The 15,888-nt window shown below is 42.6% G+C and overlaps 1 protein-coding gene across 1 annotated transcript in view; it reads right to left on the bottom strand.

Moving 5' to 3' along the window:
- The window catches only part of FAM114A1 (family with sequence similarity 114 member A1), a 78,925-nt gene that overhangs the window by 10,383 nt on the left and 52,654 nt on the right, over nucleotides 1-15,888 (bottom strand). The window contains exons 8-11 of the mRNA XM_017883781.1: nucleotides 13,382-13,505; nucleotides 6,718-6,809; nucleotides 4,268-4,429; nucleotides 3,062-3,201 (exon numbers count right to left, since the gene is read on the bottom strand). Coding sequence (XP_017739270.1) covers nucleotides 3,062-3,201; nucleotides 4,268-4,429; nucleotides 6,718-6,809; nucleotides 13,382-13,505 — 518 coding nt within the window. The remainder of the gene's footprint in view (nucleotides 1-3,061; nucleotides 3,202-4,267; nucleotides 4,430-6,717; nucleotides 6,810-13,381; nucleotides 13,506-15,888) is intronic.

The raw sequence follows: 15,888 nt of genomic DNA, 5'->3' as shown, positions 1-15,888 counted from the left end.
TAATCCTCAGGGTGACCTTATGGCTTATATTATTATTTCCATTTTATACAGATGGAAAATCGGACATTTAAGAAATAGGTGGTTAGACACAGTGGCTCACGCCTGTAATCTCAGCACTTTGGGAGGCCGAGGTGGGTGGATCACCGGAGGTCAGGAGTTCAAGACCAGTCTGACCAACATGGTGAAACCCTGTCTGTACTAAAAATACAAAAAAATTAGCTGGGCGTGGTGGCAGGTGCCTATAATCTCAGCTACTCGGGAGGCTGAGGCAGGAGAATCACTTGAAGCCAGGAGGTGGAGGTTGCAGTGAGCCAAGATCGCGCCATTGCACTCCAGACTGGCCAACAAGAGCAAAACTCCTAGAAAGAAAAGAAAGAAAGAAAGAAAGAAGGAAAGAAAGAAAGAAAGAAAGAAAGAAAGAAAGAAAGAAAGAAGAAAGGAAGGAAGGAAGGAAGGAGAGAAAGAAAGAAAGAAAGCAAGAAAGAAAGAAAGAAAGAAAGAAAGAAAGAAAGAAAGAAAGAAAGAAAGAAAGTAAGTTAGGTAACCTGCTTAGGACATGCAGGAGAGGAGGGATTCAAACTCAGGTGACTCTGTATACTTTGATTATGTTTTGATTATATGCTTCAGAATAAAGATCCTATAGAATATGTTTTTAATACTGATACCAAAATTCTGAGTTTATGCTAGGCATTCCACTTCTAGAACTTTATCCCAAGAAAATAACGCAAGATACACACAAAGATTTAATGAAAACAACATTTATCCTAACACTATGGATGACGACAAAAATGGACAACAATCTAATTACCTAATAATGTAGGTAGGGTCTGATAGTTTTCTATCAGTTAGTGCATACAGCTCTCTTAAATAGTGATTAAAATGCTATGGGACGAACAATAACCCCAAGTTAAGAATCTTACATGTTCAAAGATCTAGTAAAGTCAGTAGAGGTAAGTTTTGCTTTGATAAAAGAGGCCTTATCTAATATATACAGATTTTTATGAGCTGTATCCATCCATCCATCCACCCACCCACTCATCTATCCAAAACTTGTCTGCAGAAAGGGTCAAGTGTAAAGCCAGGAGATATCCCAGAGCCATTCAGTCTATGTTCTTGGGCAGGTGGGTGGGGAGGCACTTATTGTACAGACAAGCCAGAGACTGGGTGCAGCTTGGTAAGGTCAGGACAATCAGGGTTGGGAATCAGAAAGGAGTGAAGAGTAAGGTCATTTTCCATACCGAGGGGCTTCTGAACTTTGGCCCTCTTCTTTCCAATTAGTACTGCAAAGATAAACCAGTACCTACAGATTGTCCTCAGCATTTTCAACTTCTCTGACTTTGTTCTTTCCTCTTCCTTCTAAATGTTTAGGCAAGCGCATATTCTTTCTAGGAATATTAAGGTGGGGATTATGTGGTTCTCATAAGAACTTTGATTTTTAGATTCTTAGATATGGAAATCTAGACTAGATGACAGATCTTTACAAGTGAGGAAAAATGCCGCCAGTACAAAGACACTAAATGCTGACTTTTTGGAAGATCTTTCCACTATAAACTTACTCCCCAACCTACAATGCCAAAGCAGTAATAAGCAAAGACTAGTTAGCTAGCAAACTGAGTGTGCTGAGACCTGTGTGTGTCCATCCCTGAATATTTTCAGGGGCTCTATTTTGGCTCCTGTGTCTGTCTGATAACATGAGGGTACTTAGGCCTATGTTAATTTTCCATATCACAGTACACAGTCATGTGCATAAAAGGTAAAGGCTTATTTTTCAGCTCCATACCAACTATTTTCATGTATATTCACTAGATTGCATATTCATATATGCTACGTATATATATTTGTATTTGACTTAATAAACTAATGACAGTAGCTATTACTTATTGAAGAACATGATACAGGACAACACATATGTGCACACATACCACCCAAAAGTGAACTGGTTAATATTAGCAACTGTCATCACCAGAGTTCGGAACATGGAGAGCTGGTATAAGTCCCCAGGATCAGTGGAGTGTATTTGCCTATTTTTGTGACTCTAGTTAGAAGTTACATTAAAGTGTCCTTTCTCTATTCATATATGTATGTTGGAAATGTAATTACCCTCAAAAGGTTTTACTTCTAAGACTCTGATCTATTAAATAAGCAATTTCATGCCTCTGAATGATTTAGTGTGTTTTCCCTTAAATCTCTTCATAAATAATTCCTAGGATGGCTAGTTAAGTCTTCTTCTTCTTGCTAACATAATGCATTTGTTAAATAAATCCTTATTTCCAGCTGGGCTTGGTGGCTCATGCCTGTAATCCCAGCACTTTGGGAAGCCGCGGCGGGCAGATCATGAGGTCAAGAGATGGAGACCATCCTGGCCAACATGGTGAAAACCCATCTCTACTAAAAATACAAAAATGAGCTGGGTGTGGTGGTGTGCACCCGGAATCCCAGCTACTCAGGAGGCTGAGGCAGAAAAATCGCTTGAACCTGGGAGGCTGAGGTTGCAGAGAGTTGAGATCACGGCACTGCACTCCAACCTGGTGACAGAGCGAGACTCTGTCTCAAAAAAAAAAAAAAAAAAAAAGAGAAATCCTTATTTCTTAAGATGACCATAGAACAATGGAATTGGTTGACTTGAAATTTGAATATTTGGTCAGGTATGGTTGCTCATGCCTGTAATCATAGAACTTTAGGAGGCTGAGCCAGGAGGATTGCTTGAGCTCAGGAGTTCAAGACCAGCCTGGGCAACATGGCCAGGCTTTGTCTCTGTAATTAATTAAAAAATTAGCTGGATGTGGTGGCACGCACCTGTGGTCCCAATTCCTGGGAAGGCTGAGGCGGGAGGGTGGCGTGAGCCCAGGAGTTTGGGGCTGCAGTGAATCATGATCATGCCATTGCACTCCAGCCTGGGTGACAGAGCAAGATCCCATCTCAGCAAAACAAAAAACAAAAACAAACAAAAAGAAATCTGAACCTTTTAGTGGCTTAGAGGGTGTGGGTGTGTATATGTGTATCTGAACGGTACCTATATATAGAACTGGGAAAATAAGAATTTAAAGTAACATTTATTTACTTTATTAGAACTTTTGCCTGGTCCTGAGCTGGTTTTTCCTCTTCTTGTCCATGAAGAATTAATTCTGCTACTTTATGAAGCTGCTCAATACAGCGTGCTGTTACCTCTGCCAGACTTTCAATGGACAACATGTATACTTCCTGAAATGAATAAACACAAGGAAGAAATTTTTTACTGAGCAGATGCTTTTTTTAAAAAAATGCTGTGACAGTAGAAGTGATATAATTCTTTCAAAAATACCACAAATATAACATGAAATTGTTAACCTGAAGACTAGGAGCATATCTAAGACTTTAAGTGCAATGCTGCCAGAAGATAGAAGTGCCATCAGGTCCCCAGGGATGTGGCAAGTCTGTTCACAGCTGCATCCCCAGGGCTTACAGCAATGCTGGGTGCAAAACAGGCAGGTGCTAAAGACGGTGTGTGGAAGGCTGGCTGAATGAACAGAGCTCAATGGATATTTTTCCTTACAGTGATCTAATCACTGCAACCTCCACCTCCCGGGTTTAAGTGATTCGGATAACTCACTCTCCCAAGTAGCTGAGAGTAGAGGCACATGCCACCATGCCCTGCTAATTATTATTATTATTTTGTATTTTTAGTACAGATGGGGTTTCACCATGTTGTCCAGGCTGGTCTTGAACTCCTGACCGCAGGTGATCCACCTGCCTTGGCCTCCCAAAGTGCTGGGATTACAGGCTTGAGTGACCGCGCCCAGCCAAAAAGTTACTTTCTTTAAAATTAAAACTCGATGTAAGATGAAGTTACTACAAACTCCTTTATTGAACATAGGCAGGATATAAATTATGCACACATAAATTTATTAAATTACAGAATAAAACTATGGCAATGAATTTTTTTAAAGGCTTCAATGACCTCATTAGTTATGGGGCATAAAGACATTTTATAGTAACACATTTGCATATAAGATGAAATTCTACTCTAAAGATAAATCAACTATGTTCCTAAAGATTTTTGTCCCTTTAAATTATAATTGTAAAGCTATGGAGAAAAGTGACAAAATCTGTGTTAAACCATGAATTATCTTGGCATAGAGAAATTTCAGTGTTTATTGCATTCCTACTTATATTTCTATAATATGGAACAAATGAAAAAGAAATGGCCTCTCCTCAATTAAAATTAAGCTGCTAATAAAATGAACACACTCTTATTACCTTGTAGGTGGACACCCTAGAATAAATTTACCTCTATGGTCTTAGTTCTCTTTTCCTCCTTTTTGTCTTCTTGAAGGTCTTGAGGTTTCTCTTCCTTTCCTTCCTTCTTTGTTTCCTCCTCGGACTCTTTTGCCACATCTACTGACACCACGGTCTGATCCTCTTCCACCCAGTCATGAGCCTTCTTCATGGCCTGCAACGGTCCCCAACCAAACAATCCTTTTATGGTGCAAATATGAAACCTAAGTCATTCCAACCCCAAGACAAGAATCAAGTGTCTCTAAGCCTTCAGGAATAGATCTCCCTACGTTTGGAGGATGACGGGGCAATTTCTCAGCCCCCTAAAAAGATAACCTTGTTGTTGCTTTCTGGCAAATATAAAGTAGAAAAAAGGGACAGAACAGAAAGTATGGAAAGAATAATGCAGGCCTGAGGACTCTTTAGAAAGCATTTAAAAATGATATTCAGATAAGAATAAAATGGCAGTCACATTGAAAATCTATAGTATGTTTTCACTTTTCATGACCATCTATAAAAGAATAATGGTACTTTACAAAATATATGTTAGAAAGGCTCTGCGTTTCTTGATTCATGACAGTTCTTCCACCCTCAAGGGGGAGAAGAGAAGGGCTGCTGGAAAGGTCTGGTGCTACTCTGTGTCTAATTTCACAAGAGTGCAGTTTATGCACTCTGTGCCCTACAAAATCATGGTTCAATTAAACAATCAGAAACCTCCTCCCCTACCTGTTATTCCCTGAATTTAGAATGAAAGGGCAGACTCACTCCAATTTTATCATTATAGTTTAAGCTGTTTGCTTAAGTAAAAGTTGTTTTGGGGCTTAAACTTACTTCCCACCTTAAATCTTACACGCCAAAGTTAAAAATATCAGAGTGTTGAATGGTAAGTTAACAGCAAGAAGATCTGGGGAGAGAAAACCCAACAAAACTGTCCTTAGTGTGTCCCCTATTAGAGACAAAGACTTAAACCTAAGCAAATAAGCCAGTGGAATCTCAGAGCCACCACATGCCCCCTCTCAGCAGTGGCAGGTGCTGCACGGAGATGAATGAGGCAATTTCCCACTGTGTTCAAGTCGCTGACCTGCCAGAATCAGTGACCCCATCAGAGATAAAGAAATTACTCATCTCACCTCCTCATTCTGCCCTTTTCCTCACCCACCCGGATAAGTGAGTACCTATGTAAACCACTGCTTGCTAAAAAGAAGAAAGAAAGAGAGAGAGAGAATGGAAAAACATCACGCAGTTTTAAGTAATTAATGATCATGGCCTCTAAAGAAACTTCACAGCAAGACCTTGTACTAACTTGCAAAACACACCGTGGTATTATTAGAGGAACCCAGATTGTTAAAGCTGGAAAGGTCTTAGACATGACGAAGCCCCTGTTTTCCAGGTGGAGGAACTATGGGGTTCACCTGGCTGATTTGCCTCTCTCTACTGAATTCTGGCATGTTTCTTTACAGGGGTCGGGGGTGAAATTTGAAAAAGCCTCTTGGTGATTCTGCACCCTTTCCCCCTCCCCTAATCTGATGATAACTACCGCTCTGGCATAACATTCTATTTTGCCATGAAAAGGTAAGTGACTTCTTCAAGGTCACAAGGTAGTTACTAGTAAAATTACAACTAAAATGCAGATCTCATGACACAGTCTAGCATGTTCTCCATCACCACATTCCATTATGTTGCCTCCTCAAATCTTTTCATTTTTCCCCTTTTCTTTTTTTTTTTTGAGACGGAGTCTCACTCTGTCGCCCGGGCTGGAGTGCAGTGGCCGGATCTCAGCTCACTGCAAGCTCCGCCTCCCGGGTCTACGCCATTCTCCTGCCTCAGCCTCCTCAGTAGCTGGGACTACAGGTGCCCGCCACCTCGCCCGGCTAGTTTTTTGTATTTTTTAGTAGAGACAGGGTTTCACCATGTTAGCCAGGATGGTTTTGATCTCCTGACCTCGTGATCGCCCGTCTCGGCCTCCCAAAGTGCTGGGATTACAGGCCGTTTTCCCCTTTTCTTAAATTTGAGATGGAGTCTCACTCTGTCACCTAGGCTGGAGTGCTGTGGCGCAATCTCAGCTCACCGCAACCTCGGCCTCCTGGGTTCACGCGATTCTCTTGCCTTAGTCTCCCAAGTAGCTGGGATTACAGGCGTGTGCCACCACACCCGGCTAATTTTTGTATTTTAGTAGAGATGGGGTTTCACCACGTTGACCAGGCTGGTCTCAAACTCCTGACCTCAGGTGATCCACCCACCTCGGCCTCCCAAAGTGCTGGGATTACAGGCATGAGCCACCGCGCCCAGCCCCTCCTCAAATCTTAGTTACAGACCTCAAACTCCTCTCCCGGCACTACGCCTTATAAGATTTGGGGGTTTTCCATTTCAGATGCATCTCTGGAACTTTACAACAGAGACTCTTCCCTGCAGCTTTTTTTTTTTTTTTTTTAAACGAGAAACTATAAATCAGACAGTGCTGACCTTATTGAGTTTGTCAGGTGTGGCCGCCACATGTAATTCAAAGAGAAGTTCTGTAAGCGTGCGAGCAAATTCTTCTCCCTTTTCTTCTGAGCCTAGAAATAGAACACGACAGAAGCAGTGTGATTTATTTTTCATCCTTCAGGATGTGGCAGCTCCCCCAATGTTACAATCTGCAGTTGGGGTAGACTAAGTGGAGGCTGTAGCAGCCTGCCCGCCAGCCACCGGGCAAAGATGAATGTCTTCCATTCAAGAGCACGGCAGTGAGGCAGCAGATGCATCCAGGTGCAGGGCCGCTGAAGTCTTGTTGCTTGGCAGCTACTGCAGGGACACCCCCAGGCCAACCCAAAGGCAAGAAGAGGGCAAGGAGGGACCTCCCCTGTCTTGTTCACAGCTACAGGTGGTCAGCAGCTATTTGCTGAAAGAAGGACTGGATGAACAAAGGCATGACCTTTCTCAGGCCTAAGGGACCTGGGACAACATCATATTTATGACTTTGATATTGTTATGCTTAGCACTGCGACCCTAATGATACCCAGGTGCCCTGTTATGTTCACAGAGCCACAGTGCTCAACAAGCTGAATTGGTCTCCATCTCTCCAGAGATATTTCCCAAGGTTCCCTAGGATACCTGGCTGGTCCTACAATATTTCTTAACGATCTGTCTTCCTTTCACCCTGGAAGCTACTGAGGGACAGAGACAGTATTTCTTCCGCTCACTCTTGAATCCAGAGCATCTAACACAATACCTCACATATAACAGGTGCTAAAATGAGTATTTACAGAATAATTTATTAATACATTGCCTAATATATAATATGATATATTACTATATATAACAGATAGTATACATATTAAAATATCATATATCATAAAATAAAAAAATTAAGATCATTGTGGGCAATAAAGAGATTGTTAAAGGTTACAATTTTACTTTTCTCTTTTGAAGTATCTGCAAGGCCAAGCCATTTTTAACATTTCTGAAAGGTGCCAAAGAATTGATTCCACATGGGTTTATTGCCAGTTTGGGGGAGAGTAGAAGTATCATTTATCTCACCTGACTACATGCTCGCTGCACTCTCTAAGAAGAAAATACTGTGGCGTATACCAGCGGGGAAAGGCAGAGCCTTGAGCGGGGACTAAGCCGTGTGAGAAACACTGCATCCAGCCCTCGTCTGGAGATGCTATTTTCTGTTTTATGGACAAAATGGTGAATCTGCAGTCCATGAAGGTAGCCTGGCGTAGCTTGTGGGTATTTATTCAAAACATTTGGCTTAGATTCGTTTATTATTACCTATAACTCATATATTCTCATGAGGGAAACAGATAATCAGATAGGGGAACTCATGTAACTCACACATATAACTCATATATTCTCATGAGGGAAACAGATAATCAGATAGGGGAACTCATGTAACTCACACATATAACTCATATATTCTCGTGAGGAAACAGATAATCAGATAGGGGAACTCATGTAACTCACACATACAACTCATATATTCTCGTGAGGGAACAGATAATCAAAACAGACAAGCAGACCAGGCGCGGTGGCTCACACCTGTAATCCCAGCACTTTGGGAGGCCGAGGTGGGTGAAACATGAGGTCAGGAGTTTGAGACCAGCCAGGCCAAGATGGTGAAACCCCATCTCTACTCAAAATACAAAAATTAGCCGGGCGCAGTGGCGGGTGCCTCTAATCCCAGCTACTCAGGAGGCTGAAGCAGGAGAACCGCCGGGAGGTGGAGGTTGCAGTGAGCTGAGATCGCGCCACTGCACTCTAGCCGGGTGAAAGGGCAAGACTCTGTCCCAAAAAACAAAACAAAAGAAAAACCAGATAAGTAAAGCATTGATGTCAAGGGGTAAGTTTGATGGAGAAGTATAAACAGGGCCAGCTGGGGTTTAGGAGTTTTAAATAGGGGGTGCTGTGGTCTGAATGTCCCTGTCCCCTCCAAATTCATATTTTGAAACCTAATACCAACACGATGATAATAGGAGGTGAGGCTTCAGAGGTGTGATTAGACCATGAAATGAGGAGCCCCCATGAAAGGGATTAGTGCCCTAACAAAAGAGGCCCCAGGGAGCTAGCTGATCCCTTCCACCATGTAAGGACAAGCTAGAAGTCACCATCTGTGAACCAGAGATCAGGAGCCCTCATTAGACACAGAATCTGCCAGCCATTTGAGCTTCGACTTTAGTCTCCAAAACTGTGAGAAATAGATTTCTGTTGTTTAGAAGCCACACAGTCTATGGTATTTTGATATAGCAGCCTGGAGGAACTAAGACAGGAGGGAAGCTAACGAAGAAGGTGACATTTGAGTAATGTGCTAGAGGAGGAGAGCAATGAGCCAGCCACAGTCAGGGGGAAGAGTCTTCCAGCAGCAGTGCAGCAAGAGTAGAGTCCAGGAGGGTGTGTGCTTGGTTCGTCCATGGGAGCGGCAAGGGTGTCAGCGTGGCTGCAGGGGAGTGAGGGGGGTGCGTGCAGGCAGGAGGGAGAGACGGCTGTCTTTGCTCATGATGAAGCCACAACAAGCAAACCATTTTAATCCAAAGAAGTAAGTGCGCTAAGGGGGCTTTTGCAGCATATAATCCAGTTTTCAGAGGGGTGTGAAGCAGGGTTCCTGGAGGAGGTGATGCCTGAACAGAGCCTTCAAGAATGAGAATGTATTAATCACACAAAGGGAGAGTTGGAGGGCTAGACAGTCTCAGAGACAGAGAGACAGAGACAGAGATAGAGATAGAGATAGAGAGGGCCAGGCACAGTGGCTCACACCTGTAATACCAGCACGTTAGGAGGCCGATGTGGTTGGATCACTTGAGGTCAGGAGATGGAGACCAGCCGGGCTAACATGATGAAACCCCATCTCTACTAAAAGTACAAAAATTTGCCAGGCGTGTTGGCATGTGTCTGTAATCCCAGCTACTTGGGAGGTTGAGGCAGGATAATCACTTGAACCCAGGAGGGCGGAGGTTGCAGTGAGCTGAGATTGCACCACTGTACTCTAGCCTGGGCAACAGAATGAGACTCTATCTTGAAAAAAAAAAAGGAGGGGGAGAGAGAGACAGAGTTAGAGAGCTAGACTGATTCCATCAGAAGCTGAGATTCTCTCTGCTGGGCAGAGGTCTTGGTCTAGTCTTCCCCAGGGAGGGACAGTGAGAGGGGCTGGACACACCTGGGCAGCATTGACAAGGTCCCCTTCCCAAACTGCCTGCCCCTCACCCTGTATGAGGCAGTGTTGCAGAGCACAGAGAGTCCTGGGCTGGGATTTGGAAGGCATAGGTCCTACCCAGCTCCTGCATCTGCTGGTTCTGTGGCCTGGGGCCAGTCACAGAGCTTCCTCAGCTTCCACTGCCTCCTCTGAAAACTGAGGACAATAAAACCCACCCATCTCCTCTTTACAGATGTTATAAGGACCAAATACTACAACAAACATGAAAGTGTTTCGTAAACACGAAGTTTTATGTAAACAAATAATTATGTGCTACACTGATACAAGCATAGCGAGATTAAAAGTATTTGGGAGGAATCAACACTAAATTAAGATATAAGCACTTTGTTGAGCTCCAGCTTTTAAAGGTGTATTAATTCTGTAAAACATACACCAACAACTTTTAGAAGCAATTTTAGAAAAAAAAAAACATAGAGAAAATGGAGGTTGATAAAAACAGATGATAATAAATGTTGCAACAAACAATACCTATTACTACAATTCTCAGTCTGTAGACATGGCCGAGAAGATCTTCACCAGAGCAATAAAAATAGAAAATGGCCTTTTAAAATCTCTTCTCAGCCATGATAAATCAAATTAAGGGATCTATGGCAGTGTGATAAAATTACACTCTGCTGGAAAAACAAACATGCAAATCATTAGCTAACATTATTACATGCAGAGGAGACCGATATTAAATTCATCTAAAAATGATAGTTTATTACATTTTCTGAGAGTACCAAATAAATTATTTAGTTGTTAGGAGGCTTTTAGGAATGTAAAGCTTACAAGGAAAAAAATGAATGAAAATGCTCAGTTTTCTTTCAGAATTTTGCTCCTAGATTTCCTGCTGGATTGCTCCTGGATTTCCCCCACTGCAAAGATTCCTTTCTATAGCTTTTGCATAATCCCAGAACCTTTCTGGAGTTGTGACACTTGATAATTGGATTGATTTAATGCCAACGTCTCTATTCTTTCCTCCCAGTTCTTCATTAAGTTTCTGAATGACATTTTATTAGATTAAGTTAATTAACATTAATAGTGTTTTGATAATCTGGAGATGCCCTCTTGGGAAAATTGATATATTATGGGAGATAACAGGGTTTTGTCAATTAAGGCGAGGCAAATCTCCCATTGCTAAAGCATGCTGTTCAGCACTTCAGGTTTTTGTGTGTGTATGTGTGCATGTGTGGTATTTAAAGAAACTGAATTTATTGAAGGTCTACACTAGACTAGAACACATCACTTATAGCAACATTTTCTATTTAAGTTGAAATTAGGTTTCCCCTCCAAGAAATAGCACCAGTTGGGGATGTAATACTTCTTTAATTACACTGGCAACAATGTCTCCTTGATGTTAGGGGAACCTGGGATTCTCTTTTGTCCTTTCTAAATGACACCCTTAATAGGGCCAAGGTCTACCTCAGACATCATGCCTTTTGAAGAGAAATAGCTTGATTCTTTTTGGTGATTGCTAGAAAGGGGCATCTGTTAGTTCACCCTGGGTCCACAAGGGGAGCTACATGACCTTTGACAGCTAGTGTTTTAGTTTCTTCATTAGAAAAACAAAGACAAGGCTGTCATCCTTTGTGACTCTGGGAGGAACATACTAATGCTCAAAAACATGATTCCCAACTGTCTCTGATACGGCCTCTTTCTATGCTTCAGTATAATTGATTCTTTTATTTTGAAGCAATGAGCATAAATCTCATTAAGCTGAAGGCATGTAAGGTCAGTGTGTGGGGCTAAACAGGGAAAGGGTGTCTAAATGACAGTTTCTGAATGCTTAGAATAATTTTGCCCTGGACATCAAGGCTCAAGCATTTGAGCTCTTGTGTCAGAGCTTTGATTAAAGGAATCAAAACATGTCTGGGCACAAAACACTGCCAGCGATTTGAGAATGCACATTCTCATTACTTTGCATGCCGGGTAATAACAGCAAGCATAATACATGAAAGTTATACTTTATTGCACCTTTACTTTTTCCTGGCATTGCGTTAGCACTTTAAGTAACAAGCACAGCTAATATTTTTGAGCAGTTCTGTGTGCCAGGCACTCTAATATATGTTTTTACATATATTATCTAATATGACCCTTACAACAGCTCTTGAACCTTATATCTATACACACACACACACACACACACACATATATACACACACATATCATTGTCTCCATTTTACAAGTGAAGATACTGCATTTCAGAAAGGTTATATAACTTATTTAAGGCCATACAGCAAGAAAGTGGTGAAAATGTTTCAAATGGGACCCTTCCAAAGGTCCTAGGAGAAGCCAGACCTGTCTCTGAGGTTGTCTGACCTTTCAGCATAACCTACACAAAACAGCTGTGGGGTGGTGGTTATTACGTCGTAAGAAATCACTCTTCATGTACACAGCAAATGTTTTACTCTCTTCTTCTCCCAAATAGACAAACCTAAAGGAATCATTAACCATGCCCAACCCTGAGAATAAGTTTTCCCCTCTTAAGGAAGCCTTGCTTCTCATAAAATAAGTTCTAATCTCCTTGGGGTCAAGTTATTATCTGGGTGGAAGATTACTGGGAAGTGTGATTGCCAACCTGACGTAGCATGCTCTGGTGCACTGTCAGAAAACGGTACAGCCTTTGTCAGAACTGAACTTTTTAGGTAGAGGATAGGACACCTGCAGATATACCCAAACTCTTACACCTATAAATTAAAAGGATTAAGAAAAATATACAAAAAAATTCAGGGAAAGATGTGCCCACCATTAACATTAATCACACTTAATAGCTTTCACATGCAGATAAAAATTATAAGTGGTAGCATACGCTGGGCGCGGTGGCTCATGCCTGTAATCCCAGCACTTTGGGAGGCCGAGGCGGGTGGATCATGAGGTTGAGAGATCGAGACCATCCTGACCAACATAGTGAACCCCCGCCTCTACTAAAAATACAAAAATTAGCTGGGCATGGTTGCGGGCACCTGTAGTCCCAGCTACTCGGAAGGCTGAGGCAGAAGAATCACTTGAACCTGAGAGGTGGAGGTTGCAGTGAGCTGAGATGGCACCACTGCACTCCAGCCTGGGTGACAGAGCGAGACTCCGTCTAAACAACAACAACAACAACAACAACAACAACAACAACAATAAAAAGTGGCAGCATAAACTCTAGTCATCAGAGCTCTGTTTAGCACATTGCAGTCTTCCTTCATCTGACCATGTGCATTTACATTTATTGTACGCCTGTGAAGTGCCAGGGATCGTGCCGAACACCAGAGAAACAACAGGAGTTCCTGCCCAGTGAAAGAGAGTCATATAAATCAGTGTGACCCGCTCCTGCAACAAGAGCAGATGCACACTGTATTTTGGAAGCATGGAGGAGGAGCACTTGAATTAAATATTTCAAAGGGCTGTGTTCATTAACAGCAGTTTCATAAGGATTATACCAAACAATTTGTCTTGCTATTTATTTTCCTTTACCTTGTTCTTCTTGACTTTCTTCATTCTCTAATTCTTTAGCTGCAAAGATGTCTTTAATGGAAATTAGGTCATTTTTTAAGAGTTCCAGCTTCTTTCCATCAAGTGATGCTAAAAATGACTGAACCTGAAAAAAGAAATAGGTCAGCACAACTGTCATCTTTTCTTCTCATTAATAATGTTTATATACAGCAGTCCCCAGTTTTCCCAGGACCAAAGTGCTTCATGGTGTGGGAGGTATCGCTGGGTTGAATGTTGGCTTGATGCATATTAACTGTGCAACATTGGGCAAGTTAGATAAACCCTCTGGGTCTCAGTTTTCTCAGTTTTAAAGGGAGATTCCTTGTGGAGTAAATGAGATAAAAAATGTGAAATACATTGCACAACTGCACACAGTAGGTGCTATGTAAATGGTGGTGGTAGCTCTTCTATCACAGTGGTTAAAAACGCAGTTCGACATCAACCCTGCAGTCAAATATCAGCTCCTCACTTACCATGACCTTCGGTCACTTACTTAACCTTTTAATGCCTCAGCTTCCTTATCTGTAAAATGGAAACTAATTCCACCTACCTTATAAGGTTGTTCTGAGGGTTAAATGAAGTAATCTACTTAAAATACTTAGAGTGATGCTCAATACTTATAAATACACATGTATACGGCCGGGCGCGGTGGCTCATGCCTGTAATCCCAGCACTTTGGGAGGCCAAGGCAGGCAGATCACGAGGTCAGGACATCAAGACCATCCTGGCCGACATGGTGAAACCCCGTCTCTATTAAAAATACAAAAATTAGCTGGGCCTGGTGGCATGTGCCTGTAATCCCAGCTACTCAAGAGGCTGAGGCAGGAGAATCCCTTGAACCAGGGAGTCAGAGTTTGCAGTGAACCGAGATCGCGCCACTGCACTCCAGCCTGCAAGAGCGACACTCCGTCTCAAAAAATAAATGAATGAATGAATGAATAAATAGATAAATAAATAAACACGCATCCACATGTAAACTTAAATAAATAAGCATTCTATAGATGCACATATATGCTTGCTAGATGTAGGTTATCACACTGGGGTTACAAAAATGCACAAGACACATTTTTCTTCTCCAACATCTTGCAGTCTAAAGGAGTGAGGCCATGTCAATTAAGAATGACCATGACAGGCATGAGAGGAGGGTACAGTGGAGGGAGGCACTAGGAAGGGCACTGTCCTTCCCCCTTGGGGAACTGAGAGGGTACACACAGGGAGGACTTCACAGAGGAGGTGATGCTGGGACTGACGTCATCCCTGCTCCCTGTCTTTAGAGCCTCTCTTTTGAAACTGTCCTCCGTGCACAGTTAAACATTATTTGTACAGGCCAGGCGTGGTGGCTCACCCCTGCAATCCCAGCACTTTCGGAGGCTGAGGAGGGAGGATCACTTGAGCCCAGGAGTTTGAGGGCTCAAGTGATCAACATAGTGAGACCCCATCTCTATAAAAAATTTTAAGGCTGGGCGCGGTGGCTGACACCTGTAATCCCAGCACTTTGGGAGGCTGAGGCAGGCAGATCAGGTCAGGAGATCGAGACCATCCTGGCTAATACAGTGAAACCCCGTCTCTACTAAAAATACAAAAAATTAGCTGGGCGTGGTGGCGGGTGCCTGTAGTCCCAGCTACTCAGGAGGCTGAGGCAGGAGAATGGCGTAAACCCGGGAGGCGGAGCTTGCAGTGAGCTGAGATCCGGCCACTGCACTCCAGTCTGGGTGACAGAGCGAGACCCCGTCAAAAAAAAAAAAAAAAAAAAAAAAAAAAAAAAGTAAGAAAATTAGCCAGGCATGCTGGTGCACACCTGTGGTCTCAGTTGCTCAAGAGGCTGAGGTAAGAGGATTGCTTGAGCCCAGGAGTTTGAGGCTGCAGTGAACTACGATTGTGCCACTGCACTCCAGCAAGATCCTGTCTCAAAAAAAAATAATAAATAATTATTTGTACAGATGGCCACTCATTCTCTGAAGATGATTTGAATTTCCAAAATGGTAAAAGAGTGCAGGGAAGGTACCTTATAAAGTATTAAATATAAGTATAAAGTAGTAAAGTTTTATTTTTTTCATTCTGCAGGTCAAACTCTTGCTCTGGAGAGAGAGACAGCAGTGGAGCCGCAGTCCTCTTTGGAATAGGTTTTAATATTCACTATGTCGATAGATGAGCACATCAGGACAAGTGAGAGAGGTAGAGAGGGCATCTGGAATACCAGGACACCATTTTCCTAAAAGTTGCTAAAGCACATTGCCAGGGCATAATGTAGCCAGCGCCGAGGCTCTGGGAGGAAGCTCTGCAGGAAGTCATCGACACAAAACCCATTAGCGTGGAGTTCAGCAGGTGGAAGTAAACATGCCCAGCCTGATGGCTGCACGCCACTCTGTTCTGCCCTGACCTTCTCAGACTCTTCATTTCAGCTCACACACTCATGTGTAGGGGTCAGGGTCCCAGATGTGCATCAGCGTATTCTTAGGCTTCGGATCTACTTTCTAAACAGCAGTTTT

The sequence above is a fragment of the Rhinopithecus bieti genome, unplaced genomic scaffold (genome assembly GCF_001698545.2).
Source record: "Rhinopithecus bieti isolate Rb0 unplaced genomic scaffold, ASM169854v2 scaffold_13349, whole genome shotgun sequence".
NCBI lineage: Eukaryota > Metazoa > Chordata > Mammalia > Primates > Cercopithecidae > Rhinopithecus > Rhinopithecus bieti.
This window is presented reverse-complemented; position numbering and strand designations above follow the sequence as displayed.